General features: G+C 59.7%; 1 protein-coding gene across 1 annotated transcript; it reads left to right on the top strand.

Annotated features, from left to right (window-relative positions):
- YPEL4 (yippee like 4) lies at nucleotides 1-5,116 on the top strand. The gene is made up of 5 exons (XM_043913945.1): nucleotides 1-350; nucleotides 2,576-2,900; nucleotides 3,323-3,366; nucleotides 3,696-3,804; nucleotides 4,089-5,116. The coding sequence occupies exons 2-5, from the start codon at nucleotides 2,760-2,762 to the stop codon at nucleotides 4,176-4,178; spliced, it is 384 nt and encodes a 127-aa protein (XP_043769880.1). The 5' UTR covers nucleotides 1-350; nucleotides 2,576-2,759; the 3' UTR covers nucleotides 4,179-5,116.
- Nucleotides 5,117-18,204: the final 13,088 nt, after the last annotated feature.

Here is an 18,204-nt window from a genome sequence, read left to right as displayed (position 1 = left end):
CGCTGCCTGCCTCCCAGCCCGCCTCCTGTGTCTCCCAGCCCCGCTCTGACGTGGGAGGTGAGGGGGGTGGGGGCCCGGATGACTCACAGTGTTATGATGCAGTCCCACAACACACAGCTACATTCACCCACAGACCGGGGTACCGGCGGGAGGCCGCCTCTGGCCGCCCCCCGCCCCCCGCAGCTGGGCCAGCTTGGCAGCCCGGGTCTGGAGCCCCTCACCACCACCCTCCCCGCCCCCCGCCCCCAGCCCCTTCCCCACTGAAGGAGCGGAAGGAGCCGCGAAGAGAGCGCAGAGAGATTGAGAGAGAGAGGGGGAGATAGACGGAGATCTCTGGAGCCGGCCTCAAGGTGAGGGGGCAGCCCTTCTCCAAGCGCACCTTTCCCCTCTGTGCGTCTCCCCCTCGGGCTGCGCGTGGCTTCCCCCCCTCGCCAAAGCATTCTCCATCCACCCTTTGTCCTCCCTTCCCCCTCCCCGCCTCATCCCTCCGTGAGCTCTTCCCGGCAACTTTGGCCGCAGCCTCAGGCACCCCTGTTTGATCAAGCAGCCCTGTTTATATTGTTTGGCCGCTGGGGTGCGCCCCCCCCCCCCCCGCAGTCCGCCCCGGGAACCTGCTGCGCGGCTCATCATTGGGACCATACCGTACCGAGAATGCCAGCCCTTCGGGGGGGCCCGCGGCCTCCGAGCAGATGCGAGCATCCATTGTGAGCAGGTGTCCCCCTCCCTCTTTGCCTTTTCCTTTTTTTCCCCCGTAAGAGGCACGGGATTCGCACCTGGCTCCGCCAGCCTCCGCCTCTGCCGTCAGCGCCGCTTGCTCAGCAACCCCTCCCTCCCCCCGCCTCCCACGGTCCAGCCGCGGCTCACTCTGGGGGCCGTCCGCACCCCGGCGCGCTTCTGCCCCCGCCATTGGCTCCCCTTGCTTCTCCCGGTCATCTGAGATGGGGGGAGAAGTCACCCTGACGCCCCCTGCCCCCGTCCCCCGAGAGGGGCTGTCTGTGCAGCCCCCCCTGGGCGGGATGGGGAAGCAGGGGAGACAGGCGGGGTTAGGCTGGGGGTCCTGCCCCCTCCCCGAGCCCCGGGAAGGTGGGGGGGGGGGGCGCTCCAGGTGGAGCTCGCCGCCGGGAACTCACTGGCGGGCAAAGTTGAAAGCAGACGTGTCCAGCGGAGGCTGGACGGTGTTCTGCTGGTGAGGACCCCAATGTCACCCTGAACTCAGCCCAGGGTGCTCTTCCTGAGACCCCCAGGGGCCGAGGGCCTGAAACGGCCCATGCCCTCTGCCGGGAGGCTTTGCAGAGAGCCCACCTGGCGGCCCCAGGCAATGCTGGCATAGCTGGGGTGCTGGTGGCCCCCGCGGAGGGCAAGACGGAGCCTGTGCGCCCCGGCTCCTCTGCCTACTGTTGCCAGAGCACCCGGCTGGCATCCCCGAAGCAGACCGGGGCTAAGCCACCCAGAGCCGGCCTGCAGGCCCCACCAAGGAGCGGGCCGAGGCTCCCTGGCTTATCAGGACCGGCAGAGGACACCTCCCGCCTTATCCCTGCCTCCAGCACCCGCGGCCAACTCTGGGGCTGAAGCCTGCGAATCGTCCTCAAGATTCTTAATCAGAACCACGCAATTCTTTTTATCTCGCGTCACCCACTGAGTCCCAGGCCCTGGGAGGAGAGGGAAGAAACACCCTGCGCCTTGTGCCCGCAAAGCTCGGGGCTTTGACGCTGCCCATCACGAGACACCGCGCCCGCCCCGCAAACACGGCCCGGGACCGCCGGCCTGCCCGACACCGGCCCTACTTGCCATTGGCCCCAGCGGTCAGACGCGCCCAAAGGGAAGATCGTTTCTCTCCTAGGCTGGGTGCTTCGCTCAGAGCCAAGGCAACCATCCTAGAGGGCAGTAGAGAGAGACAGAGGAGCTCAGAGGCTGAGAAGACAAGCCCAGTGATGCTCCCGGGCCAGAATGAGCGGACCCAAGTGCAGGACCGGGCAGCAGCCCCGTCCGAGGCCTTTGGTGCCACAGTAACGTTCATCAGGCTCTGGAGCCCCGCCGCCCGAGAGGACCGGCGCGGAGGGTGCGTGTCTGTACATGCCCGCGCGCCTTCCCTTTCTCATCACGCTCCTCCCACCCACACCAATCGTGTGCTGGGGCCAGTTACCTTGCAAACCGAGGTCACGGAAGGAAGGACCGGCGGGCACCCCAGCTTTTTCAAGGCTTTGAGCCCCCGAGACACAAAGCCTTGCAGCGCACGTGGGATGCATCCTCACAAAAGCACGGAAAAGCGAGGGAGGAAGGAGCATTTGACAGTGACGCGGCTCCCATGGCAGCGGGCCGCTCCCGGTGGAAAATGGTGGAGGCCGGCTCTGGCCCCAAGGAGGGCGAGACACCGTCTCTCGGACTGAGGCCCCCATCCGCTGGGGGGCCAGCGCGAGCAGACGGTCAGCCCGGGTGGCAGTCAGTGTGAGCGCGCGAGGAGCGGGGCTGTCGCGGACGGGTGAAGCAGGAGTGGAAGTGATCGCGGGCGCCCGGCTCCTCCGCGCCCCCGGCATGGGCTCCCCGGCCCTGCTGGTGACGCTCCCCTCCTTCCCAGGTGACCTCCATTTCTGCTTGGCTCACGTCTGGGGGGGCCCTGGCCCGGCAGCCCCCCCGCACCGCTCCCGCCCTGAAACACGGCTCTAGCCAACCTGCTCCGCTGCTTCACCTGCGACCGTCTGTGCGGGGGCTGCACGGCGCCCGCGCCCCCCGCCCGCCAGGGCATCGTCCTCCAGCCCGTCATGCCCAGCTGCGACCCTGGCCCGGCCCCCGCCTGCCTCCCCGCCAAGACCTTCCGCAGCTACCTGCCTCGCTGCCACCGCACCTACAGCTGCGTCCACTGCCGCGCACACCTGGCCAAACACGACGAGCTCATCTCCAAGGTAACGCCCTTCCATCCCCCCGCCCCCGCTGCTAAGTCGCTTCAGTCATGTCCGACTCTGTCCGACCCTATAGACGGCAGCCCACCAGGCTCCCCTCATCCCTGCAATTCTCCAGGCAAGAACACTGGAGTGGGTTGCCATTTCCTTCTCCAATGCATTAAAGTGAAAATGAAGTCGCTCAGTCATGTCTGACTCTTAGCGACCCCATGGACCGCAGCCTACCAGGCTCCTCCATCCATGGGATTTTCCAGGCAAGAGTACTGGAGTGGGGTGCCATTGCCTTCAGGCTCCTCCAAACATCACCCAGGGGTGAGGTCAGGAGGCCTGGCCTCCCTCCTCCATGCCCCCGCGGGGGATTCAGGGAGCGCGTGACCCCGGGGTCAAGGGCTCCCGCAGTCACCATCCGCCCTGTGTCTCCGCAGTCCTTCCAGGGGAGCCATGGCCGAGCCTACCTGTTTAACTCCGTGTGAGTCTACCCTCTGCCTTGTGCGCGTGTGCCGGTGCGGGTGAGGAGCTTCCCTCTCTGGAAAGAGGGGCTGAGCCGCCTGAAGGGGGTGCCCTGCGCCCTCTGGCTTTGCCTTTCCTTTGGCGGAAGCCCGGTCTGCCGCTCTTTGGTGGGGAGTCCGGGAGAACTGGGGCGCCAGGTGCTAGACACCAAGGGGTGGGGTGCTGGAGGCAGGGCCCTCGGCTGGGTGGTCGCGCGGTCTCCAGATGCTGGGCCCTCTGGGCTGTTTGGGGGTGCGCTGATGGAGTGACACCCCCCGCCCCGTGTGCTGGGTCCTTCCCGTCTCCCAGGGTCAACGTGGGGTGCGGGCCAGCTGAACAGCGCCTCCTGCTCACCGGGCTGCACTCGGTAGCTGATATTTTCTGCGAGAGCTGCAAAACCACCCTGGGCTGGAAATATGTAAGTCCGGGGGCGGGGGGGGGGCCCCCCGAGGCGGGGGGGGGGGCCCCGAGGCGGGGGGGGGGCCCTGAGGCGAGGGGGGCGCCCCCTGAGGCGGGGGGGGCCCTGAGGCGGCGGGGGGGGTTCTCCATGCCCCCCCCCAGGCCCTAGTGGCTACCCGTCAGGTGTCTGCCTGACCCAGAGGGAGGAGGGAGCTAGGAGTAGGGGGACCGGCTGGGGGGAGGGCTTAGGCCGGCGGCGGTAGGCGGCCCGCCGGCCCACACTGCCGGCCTCCCCTCCGCCAGGAGCAGGCTTTTGAGACGAGCCAGAAGTACAAGGAGGGGAAGTACATCATTGAGATGTCGCACATGGTGAAGGACAACGGCTGGGACTGAGGGTTTCCGGCGGCCTCTGCCCTCCCGACGCATGCCCCACGCTCCCACACCCGCCCCCGCCCGGCCGCGCGTCCACACCAGCATGAGTACTGCCCCACCCCTGGGGGGGACCCTGCTCCCGCCGCCCCTCCCCCCGCCGCCCCCCCATCGTGCCCAGGCCCCTCTGGAATGGGGGTCGGGGGTACCCCAGGGGTGCTGAAGGCTCAAGCGTGGGCAGCAGTCAGGGAGAGACAGAAACGGGGGGAAACGGATGGCCGTGGGGCCTTGTCGCCCCAAGATCCCGAAAACCGAGGGGCTGGCGGGGCGGAGACCAGGCAGAGAGGACCCCCGGGAGGAAGCCGTGTTTGCTCCACTTCTGCGAGCGAACAGAGGCCCAACCTCGAGTCCTGGCGCTGGGAGATCCTAGGCCACAGAATAGCAGGTGAGAAGAGAGGCTCAAGGTGGGGTGAAATGCTGACCTCAGACGCCGGAGGCACAGGAGTCTCTTCAGGGTGACGTTTCCCACTCCCCATTTGCAGGAGCCAGGATTCGTGGGGGGGGTGGGGGGGACGCGGAAGAAAAAAAAAAAAATCCCGAGTCCCAGGCCCTGGGAGACCATCAAAGCATCCCAGGGGTTTGCATTTCACTCCACTTGGTAGTTTACTTGGCACTGAAGAGGCACTTTTGAGTATCTGACCTTTGCCATGGGGTGGGGTGGGGGGAGGTGCCCCCAGAAACAGCCCGCACCCCCGGCTGGCAGTCTCCAGAGCGAGCAGGGTTGGTGGGCATCCTCCGAGGCCGGGCTACTGCTCCTTGGGACCCAGGCCCTGGGAGGGAAGGTGGGGGATCAGTGCCACGAGGCTAGGCGTCCTCGCGGCTGCCACCAGCGAACGAAACTTTTGTATGATATATAAAGTGTTTGGGTCTATTTTTAATAAAAAGGGGAAAGCAACATGTGAGGCAGTCGGTCCTCTGACTTTTCTTGGCAGGCACCACAGACCGTCCCCTGCACACCCCCGCCCCAGGCCTGCCCCTTCAGCTGCTGTTTAGTAGCTAAGCCGACTCTTTTGCAATGCCGTGGACTACAGCCCGCCAGGCTCCTCTGTCCATGGGATTCTCCAGGCAAGAATACTGGAGTGGGTTGGCATTTCCTTCTCCAGGGGATCTTCCGGACCCAGGGATCAAACCCAGGTCTCCTGCATTGCAGGCAGATTCTTTACCACCTCAGCCACCAGAGAAACCCGCCCTTTTACCCCTAGGGGGCAGCAATTGCTCTGTCTATGGCAAGACACCAGGGGATGGAGATTCAGGTGAGGTTTTGCTTCTGAGATGGTTTTGTTTTTTGTTGTTTTTTTTGAGTGAGATTCCAGCAGGAGCATCCTTAACAGCTTCTTTCTTTTGGAGCTCTTGGCAAGGAATCCACTTTTGCCTGGTTTGAAGAGATTCATTCCAGAACAAGCGCTTTCTTAGGTCCCATTGCCTTTCAGCCTGGTTCTGGAATCTTTTGGTCAGCTCGTGGCCGCTCTTAAAGCGAAAAGGAAAATCGATCAGCCAAGGTGCTGCCCTGGCAGCGGATACAAACTGGAACAAAATAGCTCAACACTGCAGCATCAATGCAACCATGTGACCCAAGTGCAATTGTTGGCAGTGCTGTGAAATTCTTATTGTTGTGGGGTCACTGACAACTGCAGGGAGGATTGGATGAATCATAAAAATCTTTTTTGGTAAGCTAGCTTGTTATTTCCACATTCATTCATTGGTACTGTAAATGTTTGTAAGAGCACGTCTCCCTTGCCAGGCCTTGTTTAGCACTGGCAAAGCAGTGGAGAAGAAGGCAGTCGTGGCCTGACTTCATGGAGCTTCCTGTCTAGTGCAGCAGGAGGACAGACAAGAAGCAGGGAATTCCAGGAGAAGGTGATGGGGGAGTAAGCTCAGGGCTCGTGGTAGAGGCTTCAGCTAGATTTGAGGAAAGAAGCCTTTGCAGAAGTGATGACTTTGAAAGGCCTTGAAAGCTGGGAGGTTGGGTGAGCAGAAAGGAAGAGTAAGGGGAGGGGGATAGTTCAGGCTGAGAGAACCGTGTCAGGTGGCTCAAGTTTAGTTAATGTGAAGAGGAAATAAAAGTTTCTTTCCTAAACTGGAGCACAGATACGAGTGGATGAGAGGTGAGCCAGCCCAGGAAAGACAGGCTGGGGCCATGAAACGCTCAAGGATTCCATCCCAAGGGCACTGAGTCAACACTGAAAATGTCTTGTCCTTTAACAAGTGGACTCGCATCACCAAATGGCTTTTTTGTGCCCCAAAAGAGGCTCAAGTAGAAACGCTAAGAATGAAAAAAAAACAGACTTAAAGCTAACTGGAGTCTCAGATACTATTGTCAACATTAGAATGAAGAGGCTGTTTGGGCAGAAGAGCTTCTAGCACACAGGTGCTAGAAGGCAAATCAAGCCCTGAAGGAATGATGCCCAGCACCCCCATCTGAGGGGCCTCAGGGTCCGCCCCAGCACCCCCATCTGGGAGGCCTCAGGGTTCGTCCCAGCACCCCCATCTGGGAGGACTCAGGGTGGTCCGTCCCAGCCTGCCTGGTGATGCCCAGAGCCTTCTCTCAGGTTCCAGCAAGGGACCCAGAAACCCTGTCCTTCTCAATCCCACTTCTTGCACCAAAGTTCAGGAAGGCTTGTCCTTGAAAATTTCTGACCTTGAACATCAGGCACAAACTAGCTGCCTTCTTAAAGCTCCCCAAATCTGCATCTCTCTTAATTTACTTATGAAGCCAACTAGGACCTGTGGGAAACAGGAAAGTAAAACAGCGCCCACGGCTCTCAGTTCTTTGTAATCTCTCCTGGAAGAATCATTCTGCGAGTTGGGTTCAAGGGATCCTATGCAATCTTTGCGATCAGGCCATGGGGCGGGACCATCCAAACTTTGGATGATCAGACAGGTGTCAAGTACCCTGTGACCAAGAAGGGTAGGTGGAGAGAAGGTCTCCTTTTTGTGCCTGAGAGCCAGGGAAGGAGCTGCAGGCATGGAATGCCAGGGGCACCCCGGTCCCTGACCCCGGGGTGCAGTCCTTCTGGGTTAGCCTTTTTTCCTTGCCTGTGCACCCCCCCGCCTTTTTCTCATGGAGGGCTACCCTAGACCTAACAGTGACTCAATCTTCTCCACCCAGCCTCCAATCAAAAGCTGAGTCTGGGAACCCTGCAGCCAACCAGTCACTCACTCCTTTCCTCCTTAAAGCCTTGAACCTTTGGAAGACACTCTTCTACAACCAGCAGGTGGCACCAAAAACCCTCTACCCCTCAGCTCCAACAACCTTCCTCAACCCTCTCCAAGACTGGTGAGCTGTGATTTAGGACAGGATTAGATCTAGGCTCGGAAGTGTTAAGCACTGTCAAACTCTGGCCGTGCTGCTTAAGTCTCTCCTGACTCAGTTTTTCCATCTGTAAAATGGGGCTGTTACTTTTCAGACCCGAGGGCCCACCATGATGCATTTGGTGTCTGGCACATGGACTGCACGTGGAAGTGTGAGCTATTCCTCTGATTTACTCGGGGGGGGGGGGGGGGGTGGCCTTGTAAATTCCCGCCAGGGTGGCTGAGGGGCGCCCAGGCAGGAGAGGAAGGTCGATGCCCGGGAGGCAGCCGGCGCGGGTAGCGCTGCACGGCCGATGCCCTTTTAACATTGCACTGCTAGTGGCAGGTGCAGACAGTAGCACAATGTGAAAAGAGCTCCGGCCCGCAGCAGAGGGGCGCGGCCCCCTCCCTGGCCCCTGGGCTCTCCCCGCTTCCTGCCTTCAGCCAGCTCCCCTCCTTTCTCTAGTGCCCCTTCTGGTTTTCCTCCACTCCTCCTCCTGTCTTCTTCCTCATCTCCTTCCTAACATGGAGACCACCTTTCCCGGAGGTTTCAGGGCAGGGGGAACAGAGTCCAGTGAAGCAGCCTAGCATTCCGTCTTCACGGGAAGATGACTGGGAGACACCCCCGCCCCCAGATCCGGAGGTGATGTCAAGCCGGGTTTACCTGGATTTGTAGCTCTTGTCAGCTTCCCTCCAGAGAGGAGCTGGCTGGCCCAGACCACAGAGCTTTCTTCCCACTCTAAAGCTCTCTCTCCTTTTAGTTTAGATAAAAGGAAGGTCTAGGCCTTCACGGGACAGTCTCGGATGAGGGAGAACAGGCCACACAGAGAGACCCCCAGGCCTGCAGGCGGAAGCTGTGGGTCAAGTCCCGCCTAGGCAGCTCCTCTCTGAGGCCTTCAAAATCCACTGAGTGGATTCAGCGTTGAGCAAAACGGTGCGGCTCATTCCCTCGCCATTAGAGACAGGCTTGCCTTGGCAGTGGGGTCAAAATCTGTTTCCTGTTTATCCAGGGACTCCGGTTCGGGGGGTTTTTCAAGCTCACCGGCATCTTCAGACGTCCCCATCCTACCAGGTCTAAAGGGCTTACAGCCCCGACCTGAGACCGACCAAAAGTTCAGAGTTCGGCAGAGGTGTGGGGTGGCAGGCTCCTGGCTAGCCCGAGGGGGTCGGGGGCTGCGGGGGAATTCCGGGGTGCCCCCATCAGAAAGGCTTCTGGGGGATGCCCTGTGCACTCTCCGCTGGGAGCTCTTACGGGGGGGGGGGGGTTCCCTCCCACTAGCTCAGGAAGCAGGAGAGTCTGTCCCCCGGCCTTTCCAGGCAGTCTGTTCCTGTAATCAGGGCCCCAGGCCCACAGTTCTAATGGACGGAGATCCAGGCCCGCGAGGGTCGGTCACCAGCCTCTGCTCTTGGGTTGAGCAAAGCCGTCCCGGTGGGGAACCGGATCGTGTCAACAAGGGGCCGAGGGGCCAGGAGGACGGGCCAGCCAGCTTCCTGGAGGCCCGGGGGAGATGCCCCCCAGGGGGCCCAGATCGCAACCGGGTGGGGGGCGGGGCCGGACTCCGCGGCTCTCACGGCCCCTCCCCCCAGAGCCGGCCCCGCGCTCCGGCTGCCGGCGGGGCCCTCCCCCGCCCCGGGCCCGGGAGCCGCCCCCCGGCTCCTGGCGGAGGCGGGCGTGGAGGCCGAGGAGGAAACGGGGGAGGGGCGGCTCAAGTTCCCCGCGCCCCCCTCCTCACCGGCCACCATCTTCCGGCCCCGGCCCCCCGGAGCAGCGGGGGATGGGGCCCGGCCCGCGGCAGGGAGAGAAAGGGCAGGTGGAGGGTCGGCGGGAGCGGCGGGGCAGGCCGGGCCCGCGGCCATGGCGACCGGAGGGGCAGCTCGGAGGGTCCCGGGAACGGGGCGCGGGGGGCGGGGGGCGCGCCCTCCTTCCACACCCAGCTCTGCGCGCCCCACCCCCCGCCCCCGGGACACACACACCTGAGGCTGGACCACACACGGGCGCGCGCGCACACACACTCCAGCCACACTTGCTGCAAGGCTCAGCTTACTACACACTTACCCAGACGCCGTGCGTGGGGGGGAGCCCGCAGCTGGCGCTCACAGCCACCCCTCCAGGCCCCGCAACTCTTTAGGCAGGGGCGGGCCTCACCCCCGCGCGCAGCCCCCCGGCTCGTCCCACAACTTCTCCCGACGCACAACTCCGCGCTGGCTTTAGCCCTGCGGCCCCTGCGTTCCCCCCTCAACGCCCCCGCCAAGTCCCCTGTGCCCCACACCCCCTGCACACACACACACACACACACACACACACACACACACACACACCCTGCGCGCGCGCGCACACCCCCCCTGCGCGCGCACACACAGACACACACACACACCCTACGCGCGCGCGCGCACACACACACACACCCTGCACACAGACACACACACACGCACGCCCGGACACACACAGATGGCCCAGCGGAGCCCCCCCGGCCCGGCCCCACCACATCCCCACTGGAAAGGCGCAAGGAGCCACCCAGCCCGACACGCCTGCTGCTTCCCCGTTCAGTTGCGGCGAAAGAAGAAACCAGAAGAGATGCCCGCGCGCGAGGAGACCGCGGGGGGAGAGAAGACGGAGGAGGGCCCGGCCCGCCCCTGGCCCTCCCCGAGAGGATGCGCCCCCCCGTCCGCGGCGCTGGCCCTCGGGGCGCCCCGATACCTACACGCCGCGCCTCCTTCCGCTCCTCGGCCCGCCACCTCCCTCTTCCCGGGCCCTTTCTCTGCCCTCCCCGCCCCGGCTTCGCCCCCCGCGCCCCCACCGCCCCCCGCCCCCCGCCAGCCGCCCTCCCGGGCCGGGCTCGGGCCCCGCGGCGGCCGCGGCCGAGGCGGGGGCGGGGGGCGCCGGGCGCCGCGCCCGCGCCGGGCCCCCCGCGCCCCCTTCTCCTTCCACACTCCCTGCCGTCCATCTTGAATACTTGGGATTCTTGAATGGAGTGAGCAGGATCCGCTGCCCCAGGCTCCCATTGGCTGCGGGTTCACCCTTTTGAAACGAGATCCTCCCGCCCATTGGCTGCCGGGCTCCCCTCTTCGCCCCCAACCCCCCTCCCCCGCGCCCCCCCACGGCCGGCGAGGTCGGGGCGCTCCCAGGCGCCCCCTCCGCGGGCCTCCCCCCCACACTCCACGCGCAGCCCCCCACCCCGGGAGGTCGGCCTCCCGGCTCGTTCCATCACGCCCCCCATCCGGCTGCAGGTGAGGGGCGGACCCGGTTCCCGCCAAACGCGGCTCCCGAAGCCGGGCTCGCGGATGCCCCTGGTGCCGGAGTCGGAGACCCTAGGAGACGCGAGAGGTGCGATTTCCTGCCCGCCTCCCGACGCCCCATGAGCCGAAGTCCCTCTCCAACCGGGACCCTCCTGGCCGTTCAGCCTCAGCACAGGCGATCGGAGCAGCGCTGCTGAAGCAGCCAGCCCCCTGGGCTGGGCAGGAAGAGGGCAGCTCCGGAAAGATCTGGGCCCTTGTGAGCTGCCTCAGCCCCTGGTTGCCGCGGGGCAGGTCTGACCCTACCAGGAATGTGCAGCATCTGGAGCGCTGCTCCTCACACAGATCCCCCGGGACCAGCCCGCCCAGCCCCGCCCGGCCCAGTACTGGGCCCACTCGGAGCTGGGAACCCAGACAGGCACGGGGGAACGAGGGAGCCGGGCAGAGAGCCAGGCCTGGACGTGGGGGTCCCGTTATTCTGGGCCCTGGTTTGCCCTAACATGCTTCACGAGGTCACGGGCTCCTCTCTGGGCTTGTTTCCTGATTTACAAAAGTTTGACCCAGAACTTCCTATAGAAGTTTCTATGTGAGGATGGAAATGATCTCTACTGTACCGCCCAGTGTGGTGACCACTAGCCACCTGCAGCCACTGGCCCTTTGAAATTGGCTACTATGACTGTTGTTCAGTCGCTCAGCCCTGTCCGACTCGCTGCGACCCCACGGACTGCAGCACACCAGGCTTCCCTGTCCATCACCGACTCCCGGTGCTCACTCAAACTCATGTCCATCCAACCGTCTCCTCCTCTGTCACCCCCTCCTCCTCGTTCCCTCAATCTTTCCCAGCTTCAGGGTCTTTTCCAAGACTATGACTGAGGAAATGGGGTTCTGATACTATCGCATTTTAATCACTTCTAATAGCCACATCTAACCAGTGACACCAGTTTGGACACTGCAGGTCCAGAGTGCCGGTGTTCCTGCTGGTGAAGAGCATTCTAGGACTCTTGCTTGGCAGAAAGTCTTTTCTCCTTGTCCCTAGGTGCAAAGTCCTCCAGATCCAACGTGCGTCAGTGTCCAGAAAGTGAGGCCACCTTGGTCAGGAATGCTTTCCTTACCACTGTCGGATTGTCGACCTGCTCTGTGGGAGCTGAGATTACACATACCCACGGCGGGGAAGGTTAGGGGTAGTAGAGGATTTGCAAGTTTGCCCAACCTTTATGTTTTTCCAAGGATAAACACCAAGATGTTGACCGGAGTTAGGGTGGGGGATTTCCTTGGCCAAAGCTTCCCTGGTAGCTCAGCGGGTAAAGAATCCGCTTCCAATGCAGGAGACCAGGGGTTGGATCCGTGGGTTGGGAAGATCCCCTGGAGAAGGAAATGGCAACCCACTGCAGTATTCTTGCCTGGAAAGTCCCATGGACGGAGGAGCCTGGCGGGCTACAGTCCATAGGGTCGAAAGACTTGGACACGACTGAGCGCCTAAACCACCAAATCACCAAGGGCGCACAGCACTTGGTACATTTTTTCTGAGCTTTACAAGGCGTGTGGGATCTTACTTCCCGGACCAGGGATTGAGCCCATGTCCCCTGCAGTGGAAGCATGGTGTCTTAATCACTGGACCGGGAGGGACGTCCTCTTCAGAGCTTTTGTGAGCCCGCCACCCCACCCCCCTGCTGCCACACACACTATTAAGTTCATTCAATAAATGCGCTTCTCTGACCCAGGACATAAAGGACCTGGGGTGGAATTCCCCCAACCTGGCTGATACTGAGGGACAGCCGGCTCCCATGGGAGAGGCTGAGCTCCCGGGTCTGCCAGGGTGACGAGGACATGGGCCGCTCAGAGTATGTGTCCTAAATCAGGGTGGTTCAGAGAGCCCGGTGTGCACCACCCCCAGCATGAGGAGCGGGAGCCGTGAGGCAGAAGACTGACTCTGGGCTTATCCTCGGGTTGACCAGGAGGCCGAGTCAGCAAGCGGCTGTGGCTTCTGCAGGTGGAGTGGACCAGGGTGTGGGTGTCCAGAACTCTGGTGGTTACAGGCAAGGACTGGTGAATACAGGGCCCTAAGCCAGCGGAGAGAGCGGAGCCACACGGGCTGCTAAAAGGGGCTGTAGCACCTGCTCGAGCTGGAACGGTATTTGTCCTCTTGGAGGGCATCTGGCCGGGCAATGTGCTGTGGGTAAGGGGACGACCCAGAGCTGCCTGGGGAACGGCTTCTGTGCTCAACACTGCGTTATTATAGGTGAAAACTGCTAAAAGACTGCTCCAGGGACAGGAGTTCAGAGGAGGCAAGGATGGCTCCCAGTGGGGAAGGGAATCTAAGAAGGCTTCCTGGAGGAAGTAGCATCTAAGACTTGAAGACGAAAGAAGATTTAAAGGAAAAAAGACGAGGATTTCCCTTGTCCAGTGGCTAAGACTCCATGCTTCCAATGCAGGGGGCCCAGGCTCGATCCCTGATCAGGAAACTAGAGCCCGCGTGCCTAAGGGTTTTCAGGCCATGACTAAAGATCTTGTGTGTTTCAACGAACATCAAAGGTCCCGCCTGTCACATCTAAGGCTGGCGCAGCTTAATTAGTTATTAAACAGAAGACAAGAAGATGAGAGGAAGGAAGACCAGGAAATGGCAAGAAGAGGCAGCAGCACAAAGTCTAGAAGGTGGGGAGGCGGTGATCTGTGCTTAGAAGGGGTTGTCAATTCCGTGGGAACCCAGGATGTAGGAAGGAGAATGACCAGGATGGAAAGTCAGGCCGAGACAGGTGGTGGCAGCCTTGGACACTTCCCGCTGGGCCTGGCTCCGCTCCAGTGACATCATGTTTCTTTCTTTCTTTCTTTCTTTTTTGACATCATTTTTCCTGAAGATGCCCTAACCCTTTTCCCTGCTGAAGTGATGCTTCTCAGCAGTTCATCAGGCTCCCAGCGCCTCCACCCTCAGCCTTCTGCAGCTTCTACCTTCGTTTGCAGGCCCCCATTTGCATTCCACCAACCTCCTTCCCAGGGCAGAATGGCCCCTGGTTCCCCTCTAGGGAATGGACCCTCCTCAGTCTGCCTTGGCTCCGTGTCCAGCCTCTGGATCCCCTGGGCCGGGAATGAGCCGCACAAAGGTCCTTTCTCACTCCTGTCTGTGCTCAGCCCGTCAGTCAGGCCCTCCAGGCTCCTCTGTCCATGGAATTTTCCAGGCAAGAATCCTGGAGTGGGCTGCCATGTCCTTTTTCACTTATCACATTTTAAACTCTATTCCATCTTGGGAGTTTAAAATGGAGGCCAGGAGACTTACCTGGTGGTCCAGTGGTTAAGACTCCACACCTCCAGTGCAGGGGGTGCAGGTTCAATCCCTGGTTGAGGAACTAAGATCCCCCATACTGCTTATCTGGGGTTGGGGTGGGAAATGAGGGCCAGGAGCAGATAGACATGGTCTGACTTGTTATCAGTGCAATTCAGTCGCTCAGTCGTTTCCGACTCTGAGACCCCGTGGACTGCAGCACACCAGGCCTCCCTGTCCGTCTCCAACTCCCTAAGTTTACTCAAACTCATGTCCATTGAGTTGGTGATGCCATCCAACCATCTCATCCTCTGTCGTCCCCCTTCTCCTCCTGCCCTCAAACTTTCCCAGAATGAGGGTCTTTTCCAGTGAGTCAGCTTTTCACATCAGGTGGCCAAAGTATTGGAGTTTCAGCTTCAGCATCAGTCCTTCCAATGAACACCCAGAACTGATCTCCTTTAGGATGGACTGGTTGGATCTCCTTGCTCTCCAAGGGACTCTCAAGAGTCTTCTCCAACACCACAGTTCAAAAGCATCAATTCTTCAGCGCTCAGCTTTTTGATAGTCCAACTCTCAAATCCTAACTTGTTACAGGAGTGTAAAAAAAAAGGTACCAGGAGCTATTTGGCTCCAGCCCCCGCCCCTACATTCTGTCCCCCTGTCTGGGAGTTCTGGAATGCTCCTGGGCTCTGCAGTCGCCTCTCTTCCTCATCGTCTGGGTCCAGGGTCACTCTGGAGGTGGCCCTCTGCCTTTCTCACTGATCTCCAGAGTCCCTCCAGATCTCTACTTGGGTATGTGTGTGTGCAACAGATCAGTCGTGTCCATGAGATCAGTCGTGTCCAACTCCGCCACCCCCTGGACTGTGGCCCGCCAGGCTCCTCTGTCCGTGGGATTCTCCAAGCAAGAATACTGGAGCAGATTGCCATTTCCTCCTCCAGGGGATCTTCCCGACCCAGGGATCAAACCCGTGTCTCCTACATGTCTCCTGCATTGCAGGCGGATTCTTTACCGCTGAGCCACAACGGAACCTCGTAGAGCTGGGTAACTGTGAGTCAGCAAGACCTTCTGCACCAGTCCTCTGCCCCTTGGAAGGACTGACTCCGAAACATTGGAGACACGCTGCCTCTCCGACTGAAGTCAGTGGAGGGGACCAGGCTTCATGGCTCCTCACTCCCCGAGCTGACACAGGCCTTTCCGTGAGGAGCGCTTTCCTTTCCCCTCCTTCCACAATGAGGTGTTTTGTGTCTTCTCTCATCTGCATCACCGGGACGCAGCCCTTGCTCCTTGGTTACACGCTGCCTATGACCGCCTTTGCACTACGGTGGCCAGGTTGAGTGGTCACCACCGCAGAGATCCCACTGCCAGCCCAACTTAGTCTGTTTCTTAGCCGGCTCATTACAGCAAAGGTCTGTGGATGCTTGGGACCCTGTTGTGTCGGAAGGCTGTACCAGCCCTCAAGGAGGGCCACTGAAATTGCCCCGAGACGGGACTGGAAAGATGTAGCAGAGGCGTTCGCCGTCAGCCTACACCTAGGCTCAAATCAGGCCAAGTCGAGCACTTCTCACAGAGCCAGTCAGCTTTCCGCATCTCTCCTTCACGTCCCGCTCACTCGTAAGCCCGTGCAGTCCAGCCTCTGCCCCTCCTTTCTGCAGAAATGGTTCCCACTAGGACCCCCCCCGACCCCCCAAGCCTGGTCCGTCACCCTTTGCTCAGTCCGGTCACGCACAAGCTCTCTTTAGCATCCGCCTCTCTTGACTACATCCATCTTGAAATTCTGGTGGCTTCCAGGAGACTAGAGCAACTTTGAATTGCCTCTTATTTCTTCAGCGATTCCTTCTCGGGTCCCTTCCCTTGGGTCTTCTTCCTTCCCCTCCTGCCTAAGCACACGCTCTGCACGCATTTGCCCAGGGCCTCCGTCTTCCCTCGAGGTTTCTCACTGGGACAAAATCATCCCTTTGCCTGCTTTTAATATTAATACTCATGTCGATGTGGATGTCTTTCCGACGTTTAACTTCTGAACGGACAGCCAGATTTCCATCTTCCCGAAAAAAAATCCCTGGCGGTCCAGTGGTTAAGACACTGCCATCCAATGCAGGGGATGTGGGTTCCATCCCCGGTCAGGGAGCCAAGATCCCGCAGCCTTGCGGCCAAAAAAAACCCCAAAGAGAAAGCAGAAGCAAAACTGTAAGGAATTCCAGAAAGGCTTTTAAAAATGGTCCGCATTAAAAAAAAGAGAGAGAAAAGCCCAGGTTTGTAGGAGAATGCTGCAGCTCCTCAAATGCTTGTCTTTCTGAGCAGACAAGCCGATTCCGTTCACGATCACTGTCAGAGGCACCATGCTGACCCCTGCCCTGCCGGGTGCATGACTGCCTCGCCTCCCGTCTCCCCCTTCACGGCTGCTCGTCCTGAGAGGTCTGCCCTCCACGCGTCCCTGCTCGGGGGCAGTCTCATCCACTCCTGCAGTTTCATCAGTCACCTGTGTGTGCATCACTGCCCAGTCCAACTCCGGGCGTGTTTCCAGCTGCCGCCTTGCATTCCCAGCATATGAGGTAGGTGTCAGGTGTTTCTGCCTGCCCAGACTCCATCCTGAACCTGGTAACTGCCCCTTAGCTTTCCTTTGGAGAGACAACTGTTCCCTGCCTTCCCTCTGCGTGGTTCACGCAAGGCTGACCTTGTCTTCCCCTCCGGGGGGCAGTCCCAGAGCCCAGGTGTATCAGTCGTCTCTGGCTGTGTGACAAATTAGCCCAGAATTCAGTGCCTTAAGACAGCACACATTTATTTTCTCCCGGTTTCTATAAGTCGGGAATCTGGGCAGGCTTCGGCTGGGTCCTCGGATCGTGGTCTCTCATGAGACTTTGACCAAAGTGTCCCCCAACGCTCGGGTCTCGTCTGAAGGCTCAACAATGCTTGCAGAGTTGTGGGCAGGATTCAGTTCCTCACGGCTGTCGGACTGAGGGTCTCGGCTCTTCGGTGGCGATTGGCCGCGCTCAGCTGCTGGCCACGTGGGTGTCTGCCCTGTGGCGGCTTGCATCAGCAAAGCCAGCAAGTCTGCTAGCAAGATGGAAGTCAAAATCTTCTGCCGCCTAATCCCAGAAATGACAGCACCACCATGTTGCCATATTTGATTGGTCAGAAGTAAGTTACTCAAGAGGAGAAGACGACACAAAAGTATCATCTAGGAAGCAGGTTCACTGGGCGGGCAACTTCGAGGCTGTCAACCACAGAAGTTTTAGCCAGTTAAACCACAATAATTGAGTCAAGGCCGGGTATCTAATCAAAGTCAATCAGATTTAGACCTGAGAGGCTTGCCAGGACTTTGGAGAGAGTGGAGTTGCTGGCATTGTTCTGCAGGAGATGGTAAACTTGAAAGTGCCGGAGGTCATAACCACTGCCATCTGGAGGAGAATCAGCCTAAACTGGAAATGGATTAAGGAACAAGAAGGCAAGAGATGGGCAGAGAGATATGCCTGATCCAGCCACACCTACAGTAGACCCTCTAGAGTCTTTGGTTATATAAACCCGGATGTTCCTTCTGCTTCCATCGGTTTCAGACGAATTCTGCCACCCACAGCCAGAGGGTTCCTAGTGGATAAAATGTCTCAGAAATACCTGGATTCAATTTGCCCAAATCCAATTCAATGATCTTACCTTCGTCTCCCTCACAAAGCTGCTGCTTTTCCTAGGTTCTATTTTGCAGTTGAAAGCATGACACAGATGCTTAGGGTGAAAACCTCGAAGTCATTTTTGCCCTTCCTCATCTGCTCTGGGGGTGAAATAGCCCGTGCAACATGGATTCTATAGAACGGTAGGAGAGACCGTTTTCCTTCGCAAAGACGGAGGAGGCTCTAAGGTGCCCCAGAGAAATGTAAGCTAAACAAGTGAGCAGGTTTTCCTCCTAGTCATTTGAATCCTACAGAATTTCTAGAGGTGAATCACATGATTTAGAGGTGGAAAATAGTGTACCTGACTCTCATATGAAAACATACCCCAGACAAAATGAAGTTCTGACAAGCTGCCTGGTGACCTTGTCGTTTGGAAGGCACTTTGGGCTGGTGGTGTGAAAATATTCACTCTGACTCTAAGGCAAATTTTAAGAAATTGTGTTGTTGGAAAGTCAGTCATACTTTCTTTGTCGTCTTTCTCATTAGAGTCCCGATCGTAATTCTGATCTTTCCCGTTCTTTCCCTATGCCACTTTCATCCAGAACT

This window comes from Cervus elaphus, chromosome 1, assembly GCF_910594005.1.
Source record: "Cervus elaphus chromosome 1, mCerEla1.1, whole genome shotgun sequence".
Lineage (NCBI taxonomy): Eukaryota > Metazoa > Chordata > Mammalia > Artiodactyla > Cervidae > Cervus > Cervus elaphus.
Note: the sequence above shows the minus strand (reverse complement) of the source record. Positions and strands in the feature narration are given on the sequence as shown.

Coding starts and splice junctions, on each gene's coding strand:
- YPEL4 (XM_043913945.1), top strand. CDS start 2,760: ATGCCCAGCTGCGACCCTGGCCCGGCCCCCGCCTGCCTCCCCGCCAAG. Junction 2,901..3,322: donor ACGACGAGCTCATCTCCAAG/GTAACGCCCTTC, acceptor GTGTCTCCGCAG/TCCTTCCAGGGGAGCCATGG. Junction 3,805..4,088: donor CCACCCTGGGCTGGAAATAT/GTAAGTCCGGGG, acceptor CCCCTCCGCCAG/GAGCAGGCTTTTGAGACGAG.